At 39.7% G+C, this 23,230-nt stretch overlaps 1 protein-coding gene across 1 annotated transcript in view; it reads left to right on the top strand.

Moving 5' to 3' along the window:
• GLIS3 (GLIS family zinc finger 3) overlaps positions 1-22,904 on the top strand; it is a gene marked incomplete at its 3' end in the record, with an annotated part of 159,024 nt that extends 136,120 nt beyond the window's left edge. The window contains exons 7-10 of the mRNA XM_080361972.1: positions 1,687-1,849; positions 12,202-12,383; positions 21,429-21,611; positions 22,768-22,904. Of these exons, the coding sequence (XP_080218098.1) occupies positions 1,687-1,849; positions 12,202-12,383; positions 21,429-21,611; positions 22,768-22,904 (665 nt within the window). The remainder of the gene's footprint in view (positions 1-1,686; positions 1,850-12,201; positions 12,384-21,428; positions 21,612-22,767) is intronic.
• Positions 22,905-23,230: the final 326 nt, after the last annotated feature.

Genomic DNA, 23,230 nt, shown 5'->3' with positions numbered 1-23,230 from the left:
ACCTTGCTGTGGGATCTGCATCCTGTGTGCCTCTCTTAAGGTCTGAGGTGCCTTCTACTCTCAGACGTCTTTTGTCACTTGGATTGTGATTAGGAGGCCCTGGTCCATATGAAAATTAACAAACGGTAAAGGCCAAGGACAGACACCTGGGGTTTTTTTTTGGTCCTCCTGGCCATGTGGTAGGGGTTTGTCCTCCATCTTTGTCCACCAGTGTGGCTCGTGACAGCTTTCCCTAAACTTTGACATTACCTCTGGTGGCGTCTGTATTATAAGTTTCTATTCACAAAGTGGTTTCCTATCTGTCATCTTGGACCATCTGTCGTCTCCATCAGCTGGGAGATATCCAGGACTGCCACTAATGAGGCTACAGCATAATCAAACCTCTGAGGCTTGCCTTATGTCTGCCTTAGCCTGGTGAACAACTAGTAGGGCACGAAAACTGGCTTGTGAGGATGAGAAGAGGCTTTCCAGAAATAGGCTGAGAACTTAGAGATGAGGTGGACTCTTTACCCTTTTGACCTTGAGTAGCAACATTCAAAATGGTGACCTGTGAAATTATTTTCTTGAAGACAGATCTGTGCTAGGGTTACTCCTAATATAATGTTTATTCTGCTAGGACTGCAGCATCCATGCAGGTATTTTAGCCTAGAAGGATCTTTTATTGGTGACAATGCCCTTTGGAGAGCTGGTTTAAATGCTAAGATTTTATAAATAAATTTGAATCATTACCTGCAACATTCACTAATGTAAGTTCTAAAGGTAGACTTTTACTCTGTAAACTAAGCTTAAACATTACTTTATTATAAAGTGACTGGAAGTTGTGACAACCAAACAGTGAGAGATCATTTTCGTGTTGTAGACAGCCTATCTAATTTGTTCTCGGGGTTCATGAAATATTTAAGATAATGTATTTGGCTGCCATTCAACGTCGACATAAGCCACCTGACACAGATGTCAGTAAAAATAATTGAGTAACTGGATTTTCAGAGGGATTTGGTAATGAATGTCTCACCTTCTGACTGCCTAATTTAAAGAATTCCTGAAGATATAGTTATGGGACTCAGGGTCTACTAGTTAAGACATTTGCAGGTAGTCTGGTATTGTGTTTTGTTTAATCATCTAGAACCTTTCTTTATTCGGAATGTATACAAGAGCAACCTCTTAGAAAATTATGAAACTGTTAATGATAGTTCAAAATTTTTGTATGCATTACTGGGTAGTTTGAGGGAAATAATAGCAATATTTGAGTTTGGGGTGCCCTTTTCAATAAATCTGGGATTTCTACAGCTGAGGGGAAAATGTGTAAGGCGTTTCACTGTTTACAAAACTGTACTTTCTATTTACTAGCTCTAAAAACATATATCTTAGGAAGTATTTGCCACTTCTTGTACAACAGAAAGCTGTAGAAGATTTGTAGCCTTATTCAGACAAAATTCCCAAGACAAGGTGCACAGCCATGTCATGCCTGGTTTTATGAAAGTATCATTTGGGAACAGCAAAAATTATTTAGTTTTTTATTATGTGTTTTTCTTTTCCTCCACTTCAGACAGAAAGGAGCACTTGAGAAGAAACAGTTGCTAAGAACTGGCACTACAGCTTTAGGGAAGGTGTTACCCATTAGTATTTGGGCAGTTATCAATGGTATTGCTTGCCTGATGAGGGTTATTTCTCTCCTTTTGCTTTCAGCAGCCGTGTTCCCCAGCACACAGACAAGTCGAAGCGGAACAGGAGCTGGGGCAGTGTCGTTGTCCCACCCCAGCAGCCACCCCTCCCCAGGACAGAACGTACAGGGTAGTCCTCTCCATCCTCCCCCCCAGTTACCTCTTCTCTCAGCTGCGGACTCAGAGAGGTAAGACCAGCTCCGGCTTTTCCCCCTGAGCGTGGGGCAGCCCTGCCTTCAGAGCTGCCGGGATGGGTGCAGTCTGAATTATCGGTGTGCAGAAAGTTGGTGGTGGTGGTCCCTGGCTACCTCTGGGTATGGGTTTATTCAGGGGAGAGAGAGAGAGGAAAAGGGCTCTTATCCTGTCCCAGGCAGGGAGCTTTCCATCCATCTCCATTTCAAGGACTTCCTCCCATCCTTTCTTCATCTCCACCAATGCTCTGAGCAAGGAAAGCCCTACTGGATGGGACACTAAACTTCAGAGGACCTCAGCCACAATTTACATAATGAGGGCCCTGACATTCATATTTCTGTTTACTTGTGGTAGGAGAGTCATATTCTGACAATATTTTCTCTATACTAAGTATTTCTGCAGGAACTTTTCCCCTTCCCTTCCCTTCCCTTCCCTTCCCTTCCCTTCCCTTCCCTTCCCTTCCCTTCCCTTCCCTTCCCTTCCCTTCCCTTCCCTTCCCTTCCCTTCCCTTCCTTTTTTTCTTTTTTTTTCCTTTCCTTTCTTTTCTTTTCTTGATATTTTATTAAGACTAACAGGTGATGAAAGAATTTTTAGTTCACTGGTTTGAGAGCTTGATTCATAGTAATGATTTATTTTATACTGGCTATGTACAAACACCCTGGCCTTTGCTGTTTCCATGATTTTAGATATTTCAGTGATGTGAAAGCAGATTGCTTGTAAGAGGTTTAATTTGCATGTTTATTCATTCCCTAAATTATATTCAGCAATCTTTCCAATTACTTGTGTAGTGTGTGGTATTATAGGTTTCCACTTAGTTCACTGAACTGGAAGTCTACCATATCACAAGACTTAAGAGGCCTAAGCAAAAAGGTTTTCAGTGGAAAAGTCAGTAAGATACATCATCACATAAAATACTGAATTCTTACTATATGCATACAGATACTTAAACATTATTTTATCAATCTCCCTGTTTTTCATTGCTCTAAATGATAAACTACTGTATTTCATTAATGTATTTCAAAGTGTATAATTTCCTTAAGTGACAGAAATGCCAGTAATTTGGAGAGCACAAAGTACCCAATTATAAACCTGAAAAGAACATGCACTAGATTTCAATTACTGATAAATGGGCATAATTTGTTTGGAGGAAAGCAGTGCTCACTCTGGCTTGTATCAGGAAGATGGGAGAACATGCTGACTCAGGGATTGACAACAGGTAAAAGTACTTTTCCATTTCAGATTGCATGTGTGAATTCAGCTTGACCTGGAGCCACTGGAAGTTGTTGAGCTTTTTGTACACCACTCTGAGATGGAGCTGTTCAGTTGTCACTGAAGCTCATCTAGTGGTTTAGTTCTTCTTCCCCACTCTCGGACACGGGATCCTGATCTTTTTTCCCTTGCCCTAACCCTCTGTGCAGACTGTGGCGCTGCCCACGTTCTCTTGCCTGACTAGAGGCTTTTCCTTCTTGGTATGGTTTTCTCTGCAGTGTGTGAACTGTTCAACATTCATATCCAACAAGTGTCAGAGCATGAAGTGGCAGGTAGAAACAAATCAATAATTATTACAGACATAAATTTCGTTATAAGAACAGTGATCTCCTCTTAACCCATTTCTGAGGCACTCACTGGTGCAGGACCATGGCAGGCACATTTAGAGCATGACTTGAATCCATTACAGACCTCAGGATACTACAGGACTCTGCAGAATAACAACAATAAAAAACTAGTGTCATATACTCCTTTCTCATATGTTAACTGTATACACTACACTCTCTCTAAAAAGGTTTCAAGTGCTAATTCCCATAGATGGAGCTACTTTGAATTAAAACAAACAAACAAAAAAGTGCCAGTATCTTCATTTAGGTAACATGACAAATGGCATTTAAATTCAGGAAAGAAAAAAAGTGTTACAGCAGTGTTGGTTTGGTTACAGAATATCTAGTACAAATTAAGGGAAATGTTTAAGAGAAAAACTAGTTCAGAATCTGCATCTAATAGAGTCCACTCAAGGGGCCCTGCAAGTAGGCTGTCATTTACACCACTTCACGGGTCTGATGATAGCTGTGAAAATGTGAACAGAACAAACCAACACTTGTGTATAGAAAGTGCCAAAACCAGTGTCTTTGGAAGGTGTGCCATCACCCTGTTTGCCTCAGTCTTGTCATGGCGAGGGCTGCAGGATTTAGAGGTGCAAGCATGGGGTTTGTTCCTCCCATGCTGTGGGTGCCTGAGGTCATTCCGGAGCTGGGACTGGCTGCCCAGCATTCGCCTTGCTTGGGGTGAAGCCGATCCACCTGGCCTGGCTGCTTGGGTGGCTCTGGGGCCAGTCATGTTCCCCTTCCATTCTGGACAGGGGGCTCACGTTTGTGAGTGAGAGAAGCAGAAGGAAATAAGCACTTTCCGTAAATCTCCAGGTACCGTGGGGTAGATAAATAATAGGAGGGCTTCTTTTGTATCTTTCTCCACCTAGATGATGGGAAAGTGTGGATTTCATTAAGCCTTAGCAATGTGAGAAACTGAATCAAACATCTTACACTGCTTTCATTCTGTGAACAAAACTCAGTGTACAAGTCAGATAAAGAGTTTGGATACAAGAAGTAACTTCATTTATCAAAGGAGAAAACATGCATAATAAAAATGCAGATTTACATTTTATTTGTTCCATCTTTTTGGTACTAACTTTCAGTACTCCCCCAATAGGAAATATGGCAACTGTTAAATTAAGGTACCAAATGGTAATAGTACCCAAAAACATTTGTATAAAAGGGCCTATGTACTTGACTTCTTTTTCACTCATTTTTATAATAAAAGATGACATAGGCATTCAAGGAAGCTGAAAAAATGATCTAATTAAAACTCAGATTAAAAAAATGTGACTTTTATATGGCATAGTTAACATGTCCAGCTCAGTGCCTCAAAACTGATGATGCCAAATGCTTGAAATATCAGTCTATTTATTATTTATTGGATTATGCAATTCTGCTTTTTATTCCTTGCTTTTTTGCAAGAAGTAGGCTGTTAACTGATGTGAGACCAGAACTTGGTGTTCCAGATGATTTTTCACCTTCCTGTGAGCCAGAGCTCGTGGTGTGTCCCTGCAGCATGACACATCCTGGCTTCACAGGAATTGCTAGAGACTGTTGAAAGCTGGAAAGAAGGGCTTAGGACTGACTTGTTCAGTTTATCATTACTGTAATGGTCTAATAAGTTCCACAATAGTGATTCTTTTTGCTTATTGGAGTGTACGGTTATATTCCTTTTATGCTTTTGCTATAAAATAACAAGTAGCTCCAAGCCAGACTTCCAGAAGCAAAAGCCTCTGAGTGGTTCTAACCAGGGAGCTGACACATCCAATCTTCACATATTACAAAGCCCTTTCTTTGTGGCATATATGAGCTGCCTCAAAGAAAGTCCTTAAAGACCTTAACAATGTGGGTTTGGGATCAGTACAGTAATTTCTTTCCAGACATGAGACACTTTGGAGGATTGTCTGCTAAGACATTATCACTTTTTTTGTCAGTGGGCAAATGACACATACACATGATAGATGCTAAAGAATGGAGATGGCAGCAAGTCTGATACTGAACCTGAGCCAGAGCTGACCTAGCAAAGCATGGAATTTTTCTCCAGCCTATTTCCACATTTTTTTTTAAGGGCACTCTTTTTCTTTGCATTTGCAAGAAATTCAGTTCCCTAATAGAATGCAGCCACAGAAAGTGCTGAGAGACATTTTAAAGTTATGCAAGGTGTTTCAAAAAGATGGACCAAATTTGAAATCACTGTATATTTGAAATTGGGTGCATGTTTTTTAAACACTCTATATATCTCTGTTTCCAGGGAATCTGTATATTGAGATGGCCCCTCACAGTTTCCTTCCTTAAAATGCACCTTAAATCCAATTTAAATTCTTTTTCTTCTCACCAGAGTATGTGATGCTGGGCAGAGAGGCTGTTCTTTCTTCATGCCATCCCTTCTTTGGGCTAGATGAACCACTGGTTTAATCCGAAGTGGCAGTTCCTGTGTTCCTAAAGCTTGAGCATGAAAAGGATTTTTGGACACTTATTAATGATAGAAAAGAAGGATATAAAATTAAAGTCTACTGGCACATGCAATCTACTCCCCTGAGGCAGCATGGAGATAGAAACCCACTGTGGCATCATTGCTTTGCAGTTGTGAGGCAGAGCTAAACAAGTGCAAATTCAGTGCCTGAACAAAACTATTGATAAAAATTTTGGTTTGTGTTGGCCAACATATTTCTGTTGTGGTAGAAGATTCCCTTCCTTTAAAAAATAATTTGCAACAGAAAAATCATTAGAGAGAAACATTCTGTATTGTAGTTATGTAAAAAATCTAGGTTTTTGTTATTTTGGTCAAATGAATGCTTTCATGACTTTAAGGGAAGACACTTGCTCTTTCAAAATTGTACTTGGCAAAGCTACGCTTTCCTTACAAGTTCTTTGAAACCATGTTTATTTGATTGTCATTGGCAGATACCTGGACTAAGTTACAGGGCAGTATGTTGGGTTACAGAATACTGTATTACAACAGAATAAGGATTAATGTTGTCTAAATGGTGGCACACGCTTTACTTCTCAGTGCAAAGAGAAAAAGCAGGGAATGAAGATATGGCTGCATCCAACACAGTTACATTTTCCTTCCTCAAACAATTCCTTCTAGTAGCATTCTGTGCCATAGGGTAGTATGGATTAATCATAGGTAAACTATGTTTTAACCTCTTCCATCATTTTTATGCAGATGTTTTCTTTTCAATATATATTTTAACAAATATTCTGTCAAAATGAAGGTTCACCATTTGGTAAATGGAGCCCAATCCAGTTGGCAGCTGGTGACGAGCAATGTTCCCCAGGGCTCTGTACGGGGTCCAGTTCTGTTTAGTCTCTTTATCAATTATCTGAATGAGCTGATCGAGTGCACCCTCAGTAAGTTTGCAGATGACCCCAAGCTGGGTGGGAGTGTTGATCTGCTCAAGGGTAGGAAGGCTTTACAGAGGGATCTGGACCATCTGGATCATCAGGCTGAGGCCAGCTGTATGAAGTTCAACAAGGCCAAGTGCTGGGTGCCGCACTTGGGTCCCAACAACCCCAAGCAGCACTACAGGCTTGGGGAAGAGTGGCCAAAAAGTACCTGGTTGAAAAGGATCTGGGAGTGTTGATTGACAAGTGACTGAACATGAGCCAGCAGTGTGCCCAGGTGGCCAAAAAGGCCAACAGCATCCTGGCTTGTATCAGAACTGGTGTGGCCAGCAGGACCAGGGCAGTGATTGTCCCCCTGTACTCGGCACTGGTGAGGCTGCACCTTGAATCCTGTGTTCAGTTTCGGGCCCCTCATCATGAGAAGGACATTGAAATACTGGAGAGAGTTCAGAGGAGGGTGATGAAGCTGCTGAGGGGTCTGGAGCACAAGTTTGATGAGGAGCAGCTGAAGGAACTGGGGCTGTTCAGCCTGGAGAAGAGGAGGCTGAGGGCAGACCTTATCACTGTCTGAAAGGAGGTTGTAGCATGGAGGGGGAAACACAGAATTTGATGTCATATGAAATAATAGTCTTTTGCTAGATTTAGCAAAAATAATCTCTTTTTCTACAACTCTGAAAATTTACAAGCAGGAAAACAGAAATTTACTAACCCTCTAGGGATACAAAAATTGACAGACCTATTGCCCTGTAACCCAAATGGTTATTTGGTATTTGGGTTCTTCTAATATGTTTTATTCTGTTAAAAAAAAAAAACAAAAGCATCAGACATTTTTGGCATTATTAGTTTATTTACCAAAAGGCAGTCAAAAGTCCTAACTCCTGTTTCCTAGAACAGATTAGCAGTTCTGGCCTGTTTGACTAAGTTGATACTCTAGCCCTTTTTTTGTAGTCAAAGAGAAAGTTTGTCTTCACAATGTATTTTTTCAATTAAGTTTGCCCTTGCACTTCTTCTATAGTGATTGGAGGTAATCTTTATACTCATATTTAAAATGTGCTTTCTGATATGCTATGAATATGGCCACACAAAGAGAATTTGAGAGACGAAAGCCAGAAGCATGAGGGGGATTTCATGGTACCATTAGTGCTAAAAACAAAAGATCAGGAATTATATTTCAGACACCAAATCAATGTGATTGGCTGCCAAATTATATTCTTTTTAAATGCATGTTGACAATTTTTGTCTGCAATTTGAAACGTGAACTCTTCATATTACTTCTTTCAACCATAATTAGGTCTATGCGCATGTGTGTACATATACAGCAATTAGATTAGCCACTTCCAGATTTCCTCACAAAGAAGATATGTGATTCCAGCTTTCCTTTGTTGTAGTCTTTCTCACTTGTAAGTCTGTCTTGCAATCAATCATTCTGCAGTTCTGCCTCCACAATGCCAGTGTCCCAGCCTTCCTGCACTCCTTGCTTCTGCAGGGTGAGGTTTGAAGCATTGAGAAAGGAGGACAGAAGATCAGAAAGATTTGGGATGCTGCCTTGTGTTCTCTCTGTTGCCGTTTTCATTATCTGAAAAATAAAAGGCAAGAAAAACTCAGGCTCTTGTTGCAACTTGAAGCTCCTATTCTCTTTCAGAAGGTGGCCAGGTGAAGCAGTGACAGTGAGTCAAAGGTGGTTTTTTTTAAGATGAGACTGAAATCTCTAAGAGACCCGGAATTTTTCTGGTTATCAGCACATTGGCTCCAGTCATGGACCAAATTTCCTGCTCTTCCTTCTCCCTCTAGGAAGGGGAGCTGGCTTCTTAGCTTCAGAGAGCTCTGTAAAGTGGATGCAGGTGACAGCTCTTGGAGACATCAAGCGGTGAAAGTGGGAGAAGTCTGTTGGACATTGTGCTTATACAGGAATCGCTCAATGTTCCTGGGCCAGTCGTGTACTTCCATGAGCTTCCTGAGGCTGGGAGTGTGAAATTAAATGAAAGACTTCCAGCCTAGAAGAACATCAGCCAAAATAACTCCAAGGTGATAAGTCTTTCAAATTCCCGTAGAAAAAAGGGAGTGCCATGTGAAAGCTGTAAGTCAGGCGGAGCTTCGAATGGTACGTCTCTTCTTGCTTTGCTTGTTTCCAGTCAGCTTGAACAGTGACAGCTTGATTTCACAGTTGCAATACCTGTCTCCACTGTCTTGGATTGCAATGGCAGTTCTGCTTGTTGGGAAGTTCAACGAAAATGGTTTCTCTGCGACCCAGTTCTCAGTATTTTCTTCACCTATAAAAATAACCCCTCTAGCCCTTTTATGCCCAAACAATTCAGCACATCCAGTTCTTATGTCAAGGAGTCTCAAAGCACTTGAGATCCTGGGTGAAGGAACACCTTGTATATATCCTTGTTACAGAGACATAAAAAGCTCTTTCCCTACCACACTAAATGGCCATTTCCAGGTGGCCAACCATGCTAAAATAAACTGTATGAATAGTTATAAATAGTCTATAAATACACCATTTATACTATATAGATATACTATTAGCTTTCCTCTCCCTTTTCCACATGTTGCTTTGATTGTGCATGTAGTTTACATTTGGGCCAGCTCCAGTCAGCAAATACTAGCGTAAAATATTTTTTGAGTGTAGCCATGACCAGTTGGTCATTAAAAAGAACCCTATATGTGTACTGTTTTAACTAGTCTCATCACATTAGGTAAGCTTCGGTAACTTCATCATCTGTCTTACTTACTACCAAATCTAGTCATTTCTCAGCAGGACACTTTTTCATAGCTACTGTTGGAAAGGGAGAAGCTACTCAAAGGCTCCAGAAACATTCGTGCTCTGATTTTGTGGCACCTTTCTGAGAACCTACCTGGTTCCTGATTGCATTGTCTCCAGGGCTTGGCCACAGTTCTTGATGGCAGTGGTTAAAAGCTGGTCCTGATTGTTTCAGGAACAAAATTAGATTTGCATTTCCCCCAGTAACACATTGTGATTTGTTCAGGGACAAATCTGGAGTGAGACAAGTCTGAGTTTCTCTTTTGTTAGGCAGAAGGGAAGTAAAAGTAGATAACTATAGTCACCCATATCAGTAAGCCAGGAATTCAGGAAGTGGTTAATAAATCATTATGAAGACCACTAAAATCTACTAAAAATGAGTCCTGTCTGGCTGTAAAAAGTACTATAGCCAAAGGAGGGGGCTTGGGATTCTAAATTAAAAGTGAAATCTGTAAAACTGCTTTTCACTTTGCATTTTGAAAAGCATTTTTTCCTGTTGTTGGCTGCTGGTTAAAGCCATTTTTCAGAGATCAGTTTTCACAAATTAATTTTGAAAACACCAAGGAAGATATGCCATTATTTTTAAAATAATAGCAGTAATAAAAGACTGTCGGGGCATTGCTCTTAACCTCTGGCAGCAAGTAACAGTCTTTCTATGTGAGTGCTATACAAACATCTAACTCCAGTCCTTACTCAAGGAAACATAACCAGGCAGATGTAGTGCTTTTTAAAAACCTCTGATATTTTTATCACAATACAACTATTGATTTCTCCTTTAAAAAAAAAATTTTAAAAAATCTAGTATTATTGTGAAACACATGCATGCTTTATTCTCTCCCTGCCTAGTGTGTTTTTAAGACTACATTGCATCAGTTATCTGGAACAAGGAAATGTTTTGCTCATTAGAGACTCAGTAGCAACATCTTTATTTCCTCCATCTATATCTGAAGTAATATATTGGTTATGAAGTCAATATGAAATCAGCTCAAATACCATCCAAACCCTATCTAATATGCCTAAAAAATCTGATTCTCAAAGAACACTGAGTAGGCAGTAAATCATCCAAAGGTCATTTTGACACTTGTTATACTCCAAATGTAAATTATGGATCTACTGGAAAGGTATAAAACAGATTTCAGATTAAGTCAAAATCACGCAGATAATGTGTGGCAGAAACTGATTCTGAGCTTCAGCATAAAAGCTGTCAGGTATCTTGGATTTAACTACAGTAATATCCTGTACGATGACCCTGACCAGAGGTGTTCTGTAATACAACTACCACAGTTGCACCTTCTGTTGTATTCAGGGTGAGATTACAGCTTCCTTACACTTCTGGAGGAAAAAAACTTCAAAAAAAGTTGTCTGGTGTCTTGTGGTCCAGTCTCCGGAGAACAGGGACCAGATCCAGGCTTTGTGATCCTGGCAGACTGTCAACTGCAAGCACCAGTTCCCCCCAGCAGCAGCCACCGAGCACACCCACCACGGAGAAGGGCAGGTGGGTTTTCTGGCTTGGCACAGACTCACAGCTTGCTTTTAGCACTGGAGAGAGAAGCTGACGTGTGACAGGAATACCACATCAGTTTTCACTCACCCTCTTGCAGAAATATCCTGACTCTTTTCTTTGGGCCTTCCTGGCTCCCCTCTCATGGATGAGAAAGCGGCTGTGAGCCATTCCTGAGCCCAGGTTGTTTCATTTACTAATCAGGTCCCATTAGTCTCGCGGGTAGTTTGGTCATCAGGGGCATAGACCAGAGTTCTTTTAACCTCAGCTTTCCATCTGCTAAAATGACTGTGGCATCTATGTGTAATGTACTTTGAAGAATGCCGTTTTAAGGTCATGTAGAAAAAAGTTACATTTACAAATTCTGTAAAATCCTTGTGTAAAATACTCAAAGCAGTGTGTATCCCTGTAGTGCCAGTAGTGACAAAGCTGTGCAAAACATAACAGTGAAGTGATGAACCTCTTTGACAGCTGCACCACCAGGTTTGGTCTGAATGGAGTCCAGATCAACATTTTGATGTGGTCAGACTCTGCCCAACTGGAAGCAATCTAATATTTGCCATTAAATTCACTTCAAAATGTGGGATTTTCTCTGTTTGTTTTTTTGGTTGGTTGAGGGGGGAGGAGGGTGGGATGTGTTTTCATTTTGTTTGTTTGTGGCTTTTGTTGTTGGTTTTGTTTGTTTTCAAATAGCTCTATGTAACATACAAAGATTTATAGAACTCGAAACCTGAACCTAATATCTAACTCGTGTCCAATGACTAGAACTGATCACTCACTTCCAGTGAGGAAGGACAGCTATTTATTGACAGATATAGCTGATACAAAACCTTACAATGAGACAGCTGGCAATGCCGCAGAAATAAGGTGCCCCTTGAGGCATCTCCTCCCATTAAGACTTAAACTCACCCATGGAAGTTAAGAGGAGTTTTCGATGACAAGGGTGCAATTCACCCTTTTCATTTCCTAGTTGTCAAATCTAATGATATGTCACCATTTAAAAATACATCTTCTCTGTATTTGGATTGCACACTGTTCTTCTAGAAGTCTGTATCTATGCAAAGTACTAAACACTATAGTAATCTAAGTAAAGTAGAAACAGCTCTTATCTGTTCAGGATTTTACAGATTTGTGTTTCTGAACTCCTAGGTTTGTTGCTCCAGCTCTTTCTCCTCACCACATCAGCCCCCAGAGAATTTCAGTTCCGCATCCCACTATGCAGAGACAGACTCCACAACCTCCCCACCTTCAACAATCTGCAGGAATGTCTCTAAAGACATACCAGCCAGCAGCCAACCCTTCTTGTCAACCAAACAGCCTCCACATCCAAGGTAAGAAGGAAGAATCGTCATCACTTATGTTAATTGTTTGCCACTGCTGCTTGGCTTCAAATGCCGTTCTTTGGGGGCTGGTACTGGTATTTTTAAGGCATGTTTCCTTTTGAAAGACTCTGGGAAGTAGCCTTCAGGACCCTGCCTTCAGACTTCCTTAATATTCTTAGCTTAGCTAATTGTTATTCATCTTACTACAGAGTTACAGGCTTCTCTTCAAACTGATTTTCAGAGCTGTTGTTGAAATAGAACTGCAAATAATTTTTTTGTGGCCTCTGCTTTCAATTTTCCAATGTTACACTTCTCATCCATCCTGAGTTTACATATAAAGTGTTAACAGGTTTTCAGGAGGTGGAATATTTGTCTCCCTTACACTTGTGGAGTGATGGAGACCTCTGCTTTTATTAACATACATGTCCCTTACAGCTGTGTTCCCACTTGTGCTGTGTAAACAGCTTCTACAAGACTTCTCTCTGCCTCTTTGTTCAATTGAGTATAAACTTCTGTAGCCAAGAAGAAAATTAACAACAGCTGAAAACAAGGTTGGATTGTTTGTTGGTTTTATGGGGTTTTGTTTGTTTGTTGTTGTTTTTCTAGCTGGTATGGAGTCTGAATGGTAATTACCTTAACATTTCAGAAATGTGTTGACAGCAGTAATGCTGTTCCTCTCAACTGTTCAAATATATGGTTTTCCCTATTTACATTCACTGGACTTTTATAGGTGGTGGGTTTTTGCTTTTTGATTAGGCTTCCTGAGAATTACCACAGCAGATATAATAGGAGACATATCTTGAGAAAGCCAAGGCTTCCTTTATTTTCTTCCACTGATGGAAGCAGTCTCTTTAGGCAAAGGGATGAGATAGGACACTGAGGCATCTCCCAGAGTTCATGAGTATGAAGTGAAGAAAGGAAGTGTCAGTGTTGTTTTGTTCTTCTTGTCATAGTAGATCACACTTGAGCAGGATCTGAGCCAGGTTCTTTTCTTCCAGGAACTGATAGCCCTGAGCAGCGCTGATTAGTACCAGCAGAACATTAAGTTTACCAATGGATGTAAACAGTTACTGTTGGCTTTCTCTACTCTCTGATTAAAGTTTTACTAATAATCTAGGGTCAACATAGTACAGGATTAAATGTATTAATATACTGTTACTTTTTGTATGAGATATTCAAAGACATCCCAGAGCAGGTCAAATAAATTCCTAGCATATGTGGCATGAAGGGACCAGGTTAGCCATCCTGTTTCTGCAATACAATACATTTTACTCAGTTCCGTTTTTTGCTGAGTATTGGCAAGAGCTCATATTCCAGAAGGGCATCCAGACATTAAGGTATGTCCTTCTGTGTGGCAAAAAAAACAGTCTTTGAGTGCACAGATGGCTTCACCACTCTCTTCCTCTCAGGGCCATGGGAGCTTCAGCAATTGTAGAAGCTGGGATCACAGCCAGTTGCTCCGAAGTTGAACAGTTTCCTGAGAATCCTGCCTCCCAAAGGGCTGCACATAGGACTTGCACTAGCTGGTGCAGCTAGCTCCGTATCTGCTTGGGCATCTTCTCTTTAGGGCAGGCCAGACTGATGCTATTGTGTTCCTATCCCCCGCACCCACAGTCCCAAGATGATTTAAAAGGACAAGAGACATGAGTCCTTAAAAACATTATAAGAAGAAGGCCCAGTAGATACCCTGATCTGGGTGAATGTTTTATATGGACAATGGGGAAGCCACACTTAAGATAGAGCTTAATGCTATCTTCTGAGCAGATGTAAAAATGGATAACCTCTAGGGCATGGACCTTATACCCATATCATACTTAGTCCCACACTAGCATTACTATGTTTGCCTTACTGTCCTAGGAAAATCTATGTTGAAAATAGATGTTGCTGGCAGGAATTATATACACATAGATAAAAACTCAAAGTTGCAGTTGTGAAGATCTCTGCACTTGAAACTGGTAGGAAGATATTGTGGTCTGAATTGTTTTGGGCTTTTTTTTAGTATTGAAAGATGCAATGCAATAGCCACATTTGGGTATTAAATTTTCTTTCAAGTATTAAGTAACCTATTGTCACTATAAGAGGTGTTTTGTCTGAATGTGCTCCCTCCCACTTAAGCACAGCTGCCTCTCCTCCATGTGCTACACTGAAAGCTTTGTTTGTCCTGTGTGCCTGGAATTCTTGCCTAAACCCTCCCTTTCAAAGCAAATGTTTTAAGAGTTCATGGTCATGTTTTCCCAGCAGCAATAAAAGATTGCCATCTTCCTTGGTCACACCATTATAGTGTAGAAAACCGCTATGGAGTTACCTCACCAGCCTGGACTATCTGATACATAAGAAGAGTCTGCGGGAAGCTCTGTTAGTTTCTGTCTCCTGCAATTCATAACCTGCCTTTTCATTATTCAAAGTGCTGTAACTATAGCCATTTCAGCTCAGTCCGCTACCAAACAAAGGTGACATTTTTGTCTCAATATATAGTCATAAACTTGTCAACTCCATTTAAACTGGCTGTACTAAAGAAGAAAAAGTTTCATTGCCCAAAAGCTTTCAGAAGTGAAAAAGTTCTAAACAGACTCCCTTACTGAAAACCTGATAATCTTAGAAGCTCATGGAGATCTCAGAGCACTGTCTTTTAGAAAGAAAAGACTTAGGAGATCCAAGACTGACAAGCCTCTTATGTCTGATAAGTATTTGTATTGTGAAACTACTTTTTCATGGAAGAATGTTGTCTGCAGTTCAGATTTCATCATTTTTTTCTGAGTGCTTTTCAACATCAGACACACAGTAATGTCAGAGAGGGCTTTTTATTGCCTTGGATAACATCATATGATAGACTAAATACTCCCTTTCCTTCCTTCCTCTTGTGAAATTCACAATTTCCTTTGCTGCATGGGATATTTGGATGGTGTTAGTCAACTCACTGAGCTGCAAAAATTAAGCTCTTCTTTTCTTTCATTAGACTGTGGTATCTCTTATTGGATGAACATAGGCAGTAAATCTGAAACTATCTTGAGCTGGAGACTGGAGTGATGACTTCCCAGCTTGACACTATTGTATGCCGTTGTACTATTTGTTTGTAGGCAGAATAGAAGACAGTATAGGTTCTGGAAATTGGCTCCAGTTGGTCTAGGACCTGTATTGTACTGATGAGTCTTTTCAGCTAAGAACAACTACAGGGATCTCAGCAGAGGTACCTGAAAAACACAGGCACCTGCAGCACACAGGCAGCTGGAAGAATAAGGTATTGCTCTGAGACAAGTCAGAAGAAATGTGTGAGGTAGGAAAGAACAGCAATAGAATCTCCTCCTTCACAGTGAGAAGGTTCTTGTGTTTGTAGTAGAGAGTAAGGTAAAAAGCTCCTTTAGGCATGGACATAGTTGACTTGATTTTGGATGCTGTGAGCATTTTTGCAGTAGAAATCTGACTGTCCTTTAAAATTGTGCTAGTAACTCATGTCATATGTGTTTGTGAGTTAAGCTGATGACCAATAATGGCTGAGTAAAGGAAGAAATAAAAAAGTCATGCAATAGATTCAGTAAAAAAAAAAAAAAAGTTACTTTTTTTTTTAATTGTTAACTAATATGAGTTATCTATACTAGTGTATCTGTACAGGCAGCTCTACTAGTAAAAGTTATCTTTTAATTACAAAAAATCAGATTTAAATATATAGAAACATTTGTAGTTTTTCACACTTGCAAGTCAGCCTGACAGTACAATGTGTGACTCTCATATCTATCTTACTCCTTCTTTTCCTTTTGTTCTTCACTCTCATATAGTACCAAATTATTACTTTATGTTTGTGTAATTCACCTAGTGGACACTGTAGAAATATACTGCAGAGGAACACTATTTTGAATTAGTTTAAGCCAAAGACCGTTGAAATTTTTACATACCATAGTAATAAAGCCTGCTCATCCATTATGTATATTTCTTAGTGGCAGTTGTAATGATTTTCTTGAAAAAATATCCTCTCTTTGTGATGCCAGACAGAATACTGACTGAAGAGGAAATAAATGTCTGATAGAAACTTCCAACCTTATCAAAATTGTGACTGTGACAGTCATTCATTAAATATCTGTAACAAAATCTTTGTCCACATCAGTTCAATGGGATCAGGAGTCTGTCACAAACTTATGTGGCCACAATTTCAGCTGTGAGTTTGAGTTCGTCTGTGTAGCTGTGATATTCAGATGCTCAGTATCTCTCAGGATGAGGCTTTGTATGTGATAGAGAGCCAGAGCTTCTTGCTTCTAGAGAGGTTCTTGGAGTATGCAGCTATTTTTTCATATTTTAAAATATTTCACTTTCCTCAGGAAATAACACTATCATACCAGAAAAATAACTGTATCTTGACGTCTTGGACCTTGGCTATAGTGTACTGATTCAAAGAACCACAATTGACATAACCTTGTGTGTGTTTGTGTGTGTGTATATGTTAAATAGTTTAATAAGAGAACAACTGATACAATCCAGAGTTGCAGTCCTGAGAAGAAATGTTCAGTCACTGGAACTTCAATAGCCAATGTGTTTGCCTTTTTTCTTTCCAGTGCTGCATGGAAACACAGAAAACTGATGCTACAGGTAGTTATCTAAGAAGTGATGTTGAAGTAGGGACCAGCTATGGTCAGGTCTAGGGTCTGAATTGCATATGGTTTCATGTTATCCAACATTCAGCAGTAGTGTAGATTATCTTGGACATGGCACTATGTGGATAAAGGGAAGAGCTCCTGATATTGAATTAGGAGATTTTGCTGTATCATGTTTGGGCTCGAGTTCAAGCTCAGACTTACACTCTGACCTGATGCACTGCAAATGTGGACAACGACGTTTAGACTAGTGCTAAATAACTGAGGGGAAGAAAACAATGTATGCTTTATTCTGCTCTTTCCTTTTTATGGCTCTGTTTTGTAAGGAGGATATTTATGACACTGCATCATGAAAAGAACATGTGTCTCTAAGAAAGCTGATTTATCTGTGCTCTCTTTCCATCTTAAAAATATTATTTGGGGGTTATCAGTAAATGAAAGTGCTCTTTGCACTTCCCTGGTTCTTTCTGCAGTATAGTGGTTAATGTACCAGTGTATCAAAGCTTGTAAGACTTTGCTAGACAATATTCTTTTGCATAAGTAGGGAATGAACAGACACAGAGGATGTGACTCACAATAGCTCAACCCCAGGGTAAGTAGTTTTTCTGCCAAACTTCAGCTAGCAATAGTCAAAATTACTGCCAGATTGTTTTGCATTGGGAACAGGATGCTGTGAGAAAGGGACAAATGGAGAATGAGCACAGAGCAGTGTGAAAGGACATTTCAGCATGTGTCTTGAAGGGTCTTGCCAGCTGGCTCAGACCACTATAAATCGAAATAGTTGTTTCTGGTAACTAGTCTGACTCAATAGTAAACTTTCACAGCATGTCCTATTGATGGCTGAGACAAAAGTTGATTTTAAAAGCATTTTTAAAGGAGGCAAAGACTGTCAATAGCTACATAGCTTCTAAATCAAGTTTTGGATGGCTATTGTTTTTTTCTTTAATTTTATTTTATTTTACTACAGTTGATTCTTAAATGTCAGGACTGAACATTTCAGGATTGTTAGGATGTAAATTCCTAGCATGCTTTGCAGTCTGACTCAGTTTGGTTGCAGTTAAGTTTTTAAAAGAAAAAAAAAAAGAAGATTGAAACTCTCATCTTACAGCGAGGTCTGCAAAGTGCCTGCAGCCCCTGCAGAAGACAATTAAATCTATGAGTATTCAGCCTCTCTAGAGTGAGCACAGTCTGCAAATTGTGATTGCTGTGCCATGCTTCTTTCTCTTTTTTTTCTCTCTTTTCTCTCTTCTCTCTCTTCTCTCTCTTCTCTCTCTTCTCTCTCTTCTCTCTCTTCTCTCTCTTCTCTCTCTTCTCTCTTTCTCTCTCCTTCTTCTCTTTCTTTCTCTCTTTCTCTCTCCTTCTTCTCTTTCTCTTTTTTTTCTTTCTTTCTCTCTTTCTCCCTTTCTTTCTTTTATATGAAGTCAAAATACTCTTTCTTTCATTCAGGTTTTCAGACACAACACTGACAATTGTTTCAGTGTTCTGTCATGTGACTGTTTGCCTGATCTAAACTCTTGTAAAATGTGTGTAAATTAGGCATTTACCTCATTGTGTGTACACAGAAGTGTCTTGCGAAACTACTAAATGAAGTGCAAAGACTATGTGTCACTTACCATTGTTACCCAGGCCTCCCCATAAGGTCTCTTCTGAGTTCCTGGGTGCAGGTTCAGACTGTCTTTTCCTGCCCATAGTCCTGGCCTATTCTGATGCTTTTAAATGTTGAGTTTTCTGCTTTAATTCAAGTACATCTTGTGCATGCCAACATTTGTATGTTTCCTTGTGGAGACCACAGAAGTTGATCTCAAAAGAAAAATAATTAGAATCATAAAACTCTTACAAACATGTGTCCTTCCTCCTGCTTGGCAGAAGATTAGTTATATCACATAAAGGGATACAGCAAATTTTCCACTATGTCCTTCTCCTTTCACCATCCCCATTATTTATGAAATCCATTATCTGTGCATAAACACTCAGTGCAGCTTTAGCAAACAACATCTCCATGTGCACACTTCCATGGGAAAATTAATGGAAATACACCTAGCTCCTAGCCATAATGCTGAAAAAGTTTGACAGGTACCTTATGTTTATAACATGTTTCTAAGCATAGACTATACCTGTAAAGGGAATTGAGGTTGGAAGGTTTTTTGGATCAGGGTGTGGAATGGCACCAATATAAATTTTTGTTTTTAAAATACTTTTTTTTTGTTAGTCAAAACTAGGTGCCCCATGTGAGGCATTTCTAATCACTAGTAATGAATTAATAGGACAATAGTTATGTTCAGGTGTCACAAGATACTGAAATATTCAGACATGTCCATCTCAGTTATTGACAGCTTGTGATTCAATGTTTCTTGCTTCCCATTCAAGGATCTTCTCTCCTTACTCATCTCCTGTCCTCTGGGATCTCTCCTTGATACTTTATGAACTATTATATGGTACTCAAAGGCCTTTTGTAATATGCTGCTCACCCAAACATCCCATTACTTTTAGGGATGGAGATTAGCTTTTAAACCTGTCAACTAATTTGCTTACTACTCATGGTTTATTACTACTCATAGACATCAGTAGATCCCAGACATGAAAGCTGAATGTCTAGTATAAATATGCTTTTCTGTCAACACAGTAGGATGTACTGAAGCTAATTCCTAAACACATGGAAGGATGAACTTGAGCTGGCTGGCCCTGTAACTACCTAGATTAGGATTCTTTATTCCGTCCTAGTAGTAAATGCTCTTTGAAGTCAAAACTGTGAACATTAATAATCACTGAAAGTAACAAGGTTTCCTCATTTTTTATAATATCCCAAAGACAATAAACAGATGCTTGAGGGGTGTGGAGTCATTTAAGTTCTTGAATTTTAAGCCAGCATCTGCAATACAGAGAATGTATTAAAATATATTTTTCAGTGCCTCTTTTGCCTTTTTTTTTTTTTTCCTTTTTTTATGGTGTTGATGATTTAAGGGTTTAGGGGAGGTTTTGTAGTTGTTTGTTTTTATTGATCTTTCTAGAGTGAAAAGAAATTCAGCTGGAAGGACTTTGCCAATGTTGGTTAAGTAGACTGGCTGGAGAAGACAGCCCTGCAGATCAGCTTTTTCTATTGACTGTAATGTCTCTGGAATAAACTTGAGACACAGGAAATTCCTCAAGACGCTTTCTGAAGTAGGGAGGCATTTTTCTGACAGTGGCTTTTTGGTATGATTTACCACAGCATATTCTTCACTAAGAGAATAACACACGAGCCCTTAGGCAATAAGGTGTTTGTTAATAAAATCTTCAGAGACTGTATCAATCCTGGGCCTGGTTTTGGACAGTCAGGGCCTGCAATTTCTATGTAACACCTTGGTTGTAATGCACTGTCTTTCTCTTTTTTACCTTATACATTGAAGGAGAGTGGTGAGAACAAGGAGCCACAGCACTTGCAGAGAGGAGCTTGATTCACAGTTTTTCTTAAAAGAAAAATATGTATATATTGTAATACTGAATTTATAATAGTTTCATTTCTGATGTACTCTTAAGAACATATTGTAGAAAACAGAAATAAATGCATACCACAGTCTTTTACCTATAAAAGCCATCCTTCGCACTCTGAACAAAATCACCAAAACTTAGACTTAGCAGCAGGCTTTTTAGGATAAGAAAAGACCTTACTTCCATGAGAAAAATCTTCAGCCCTATCTACTGCAGAACATCTTTCTATGCCTCTTAGATTGCATGTGTATTCCTCTTTCCCCAAGGAGCGTGGTTTTGGTTATAGAAATATATATTTTGGCATGGACTTCAATGTGATTTTACTCAGTGCTTATATGCCTCTCTCAAATGTCATTTAAGGAAAAAAAACAACTTAAAGCACAAAAAACCTGGTGAGGATCTTTTATGTCATGTGGCACAATGGTCTCTGTTCTCTTCCATGTGGACTCGTTGCTACTGATAAGTGAGCAAGACTCTCAACCTGTATTTATGAACAGCAGGTCCCATGGATCATCAGCTGTAGCAGCCCTTCTGAGTCTCATATGCATGTCTCCACCACCAGCCAGATGTCTTGGCATCAGTGACAGACCCTCCAGTTTAATTCAGACCTTTCTTGGATAATCTTCCTTTATTTTGAATAGAGCATTTGCTTCGATGTTTCAGGCAGCAGCCCAGTGTGAAATCTGAAGAGTACCAGTTCAGAAAGCAAGACTGCAGAGGAAAGAGACATTTCCTGAAAAATTTCTGCTTCTAATCAGTCAGTGCTTCTCACAGTTTGTGCTGGAGTCAGGGTATCCATGAAGTAGATTGTGTTTGGAATTAGTAGCAACTGGAGGAAGTCTTAAGGAGCTTCATATCAAAGCAGCTTTATCGGTGGAAAATAACTGAAGTCCTGGTACTACTGCAGTTGATTTTTTTAGCATTCTCATGGCCATGGTTCCACATGCTATCTCTTGTTATCTCTCCAGGTCTTTCACTGACCACTTTCTTCTCCTTGTTGTAGGTTTTTATGGGCAGCTTCAGACTTTCTGCCCTCCACATTATGCTGACACTCAGAAGAACGTACAACATGGTATTTCTTGCAATATGGTTCCTCCTTTTGAAGACTCCTTAGTTCCCACATCAGTGGGCCAGGCAGGGCTTGGCATTTTCCACCGAACTTTCTCAGCTCATTCTGGTATTACAGGTAAATAACATCCAGGGACTGGTTGTGTACATTCTGTGGAGTCTGACAAATCTGCTTGAGCTGTGTATGTGACTGAGACCTGTCATGACAGACTTGACTCTACACAAAGAGGAGATGGTTTTCAGACCTTAGTGGGTCAGAGTAACATCTGTCCTGTGTGCAGACCGCAGACTATTGAGGGCTCCTCGAGGTTCTAACCTCTGGGAGTCAGACAGTCACTAGCTCACATATTTGCTTTGAAATACAGCCCCTTGAGCCAGGTGTGATGTTTGCGCAGCCACTCCACTCTGCTGTAGGTGTTGTAGTAGGGACCTGAGATGATCCAAACCATTGGTTTTGCTTCATGCACATTTAATTTTTCTCAGCCTTGAATTTAATATACTCACATTCCCATGACAAGAGCTGCCTGGGTGCACACTTCTCTGTGCACACTTGACTTAGTCTCTGCCTAGCTGAAAAGTATGCAAGGGACTTGCATGCTGCTCTGGAAGGGTGAAAGTTACCTCTGTGCAGAGAATCAGAACAAGACCGTGGACCTAATTTTAAGGCCTAAGCACAATTGATGCCCAAGTCTTTTATTGTCCTTCCACAAAGGATGATTTCACTTAGCATTTATTGCATTTTGAAATCTCCTTTATGTCTTGGTCCTTCTGTAGTGCATTAAAAAGCCAATGCACCTCTAACTTCAAAGAGTCATCTCACTCATATGTAAAGATGTAATCCAAAAGGTGGGATTTTTTTCTGCAAATGGTTGCTCTTGTGCTTACTACTATCACTTGTACTAGTTAGTAATTTCTGTGCCATGGTCTGCTTTACAGAAAATGAGTTCTACAATACTTTATTGCCTCTTATCATAAGTTGAGCATGATGAAATTCAATAAGCAAGCATTAAATTTATTTTGTACATTATCCCAATTTTAGCATCTGTTAAATGAGCAAGTGTTAGTTGTGATTAACTCTGCTGTACTTCAGACTTAGTTCTGGCAGAACTGAAATTCCTTTTGTGGTAAGTAGTAAGTTATGTGATTATTGATTTCATATCTTTGTTGACTTGTTTGTTTTGTGTAAAGCAATTTCCAGTTCTCTGCATAAGTATTAAGACATTCTCCATTATATTGTTATCCTAGTTAATTAATTGTTTCTGTATTTTTTCCAGTTTATGACTTTCCAGCAGGGTCCACAGGTATCTTTGGTGATTCAGCTCGCAGCATGCCAGAGGATAGCAGTTTCCTACAAGTAAATGCAGTGGATCATTGTTCTAACCAGCTTTCTTCTGTCTACACTGAAGGATAAAGTAATATAAATCTACTTACAAGAACTTGATTCCATTTCATCTTGCCCTTCAGGTATTTTTCTACAAAATTTTTCTCTCCATGAAACTGCCATGTATGTATGGGGATATAGGTTGATATACATACGTAATGGAGAGGAAGAAAGCAATCAACAAGCATTCATCATGTAATCATGCAGTCAACTGAGAAGGAGAATGTTTGGAGAAAGCAACCTTGCCAAAACCTTAGCAGTTCCTTCTTTTCATCTGTGGCACAGCAACTCTACTTTTTTGTTCTTTCTTCTTTTTAATTTCTCAAAGGGAATTCACAGACTGCATAAGAAAACTG

This window comes from Nesoenas mayeri (genome assembly GCF_963082525.1).
Source record: "Nesoenas mayeri genome assembly, chromosome: Z".
Taxonomy (NCBI): Eukaryota; Metazoa; Chordata; class Aves; order Columbiformes; family Columbidae; genus Nesoenas; species Nesoenas mayeri.
This window is presented reverse-complemented; position numbering and strand designations above follow the sequence as displayed.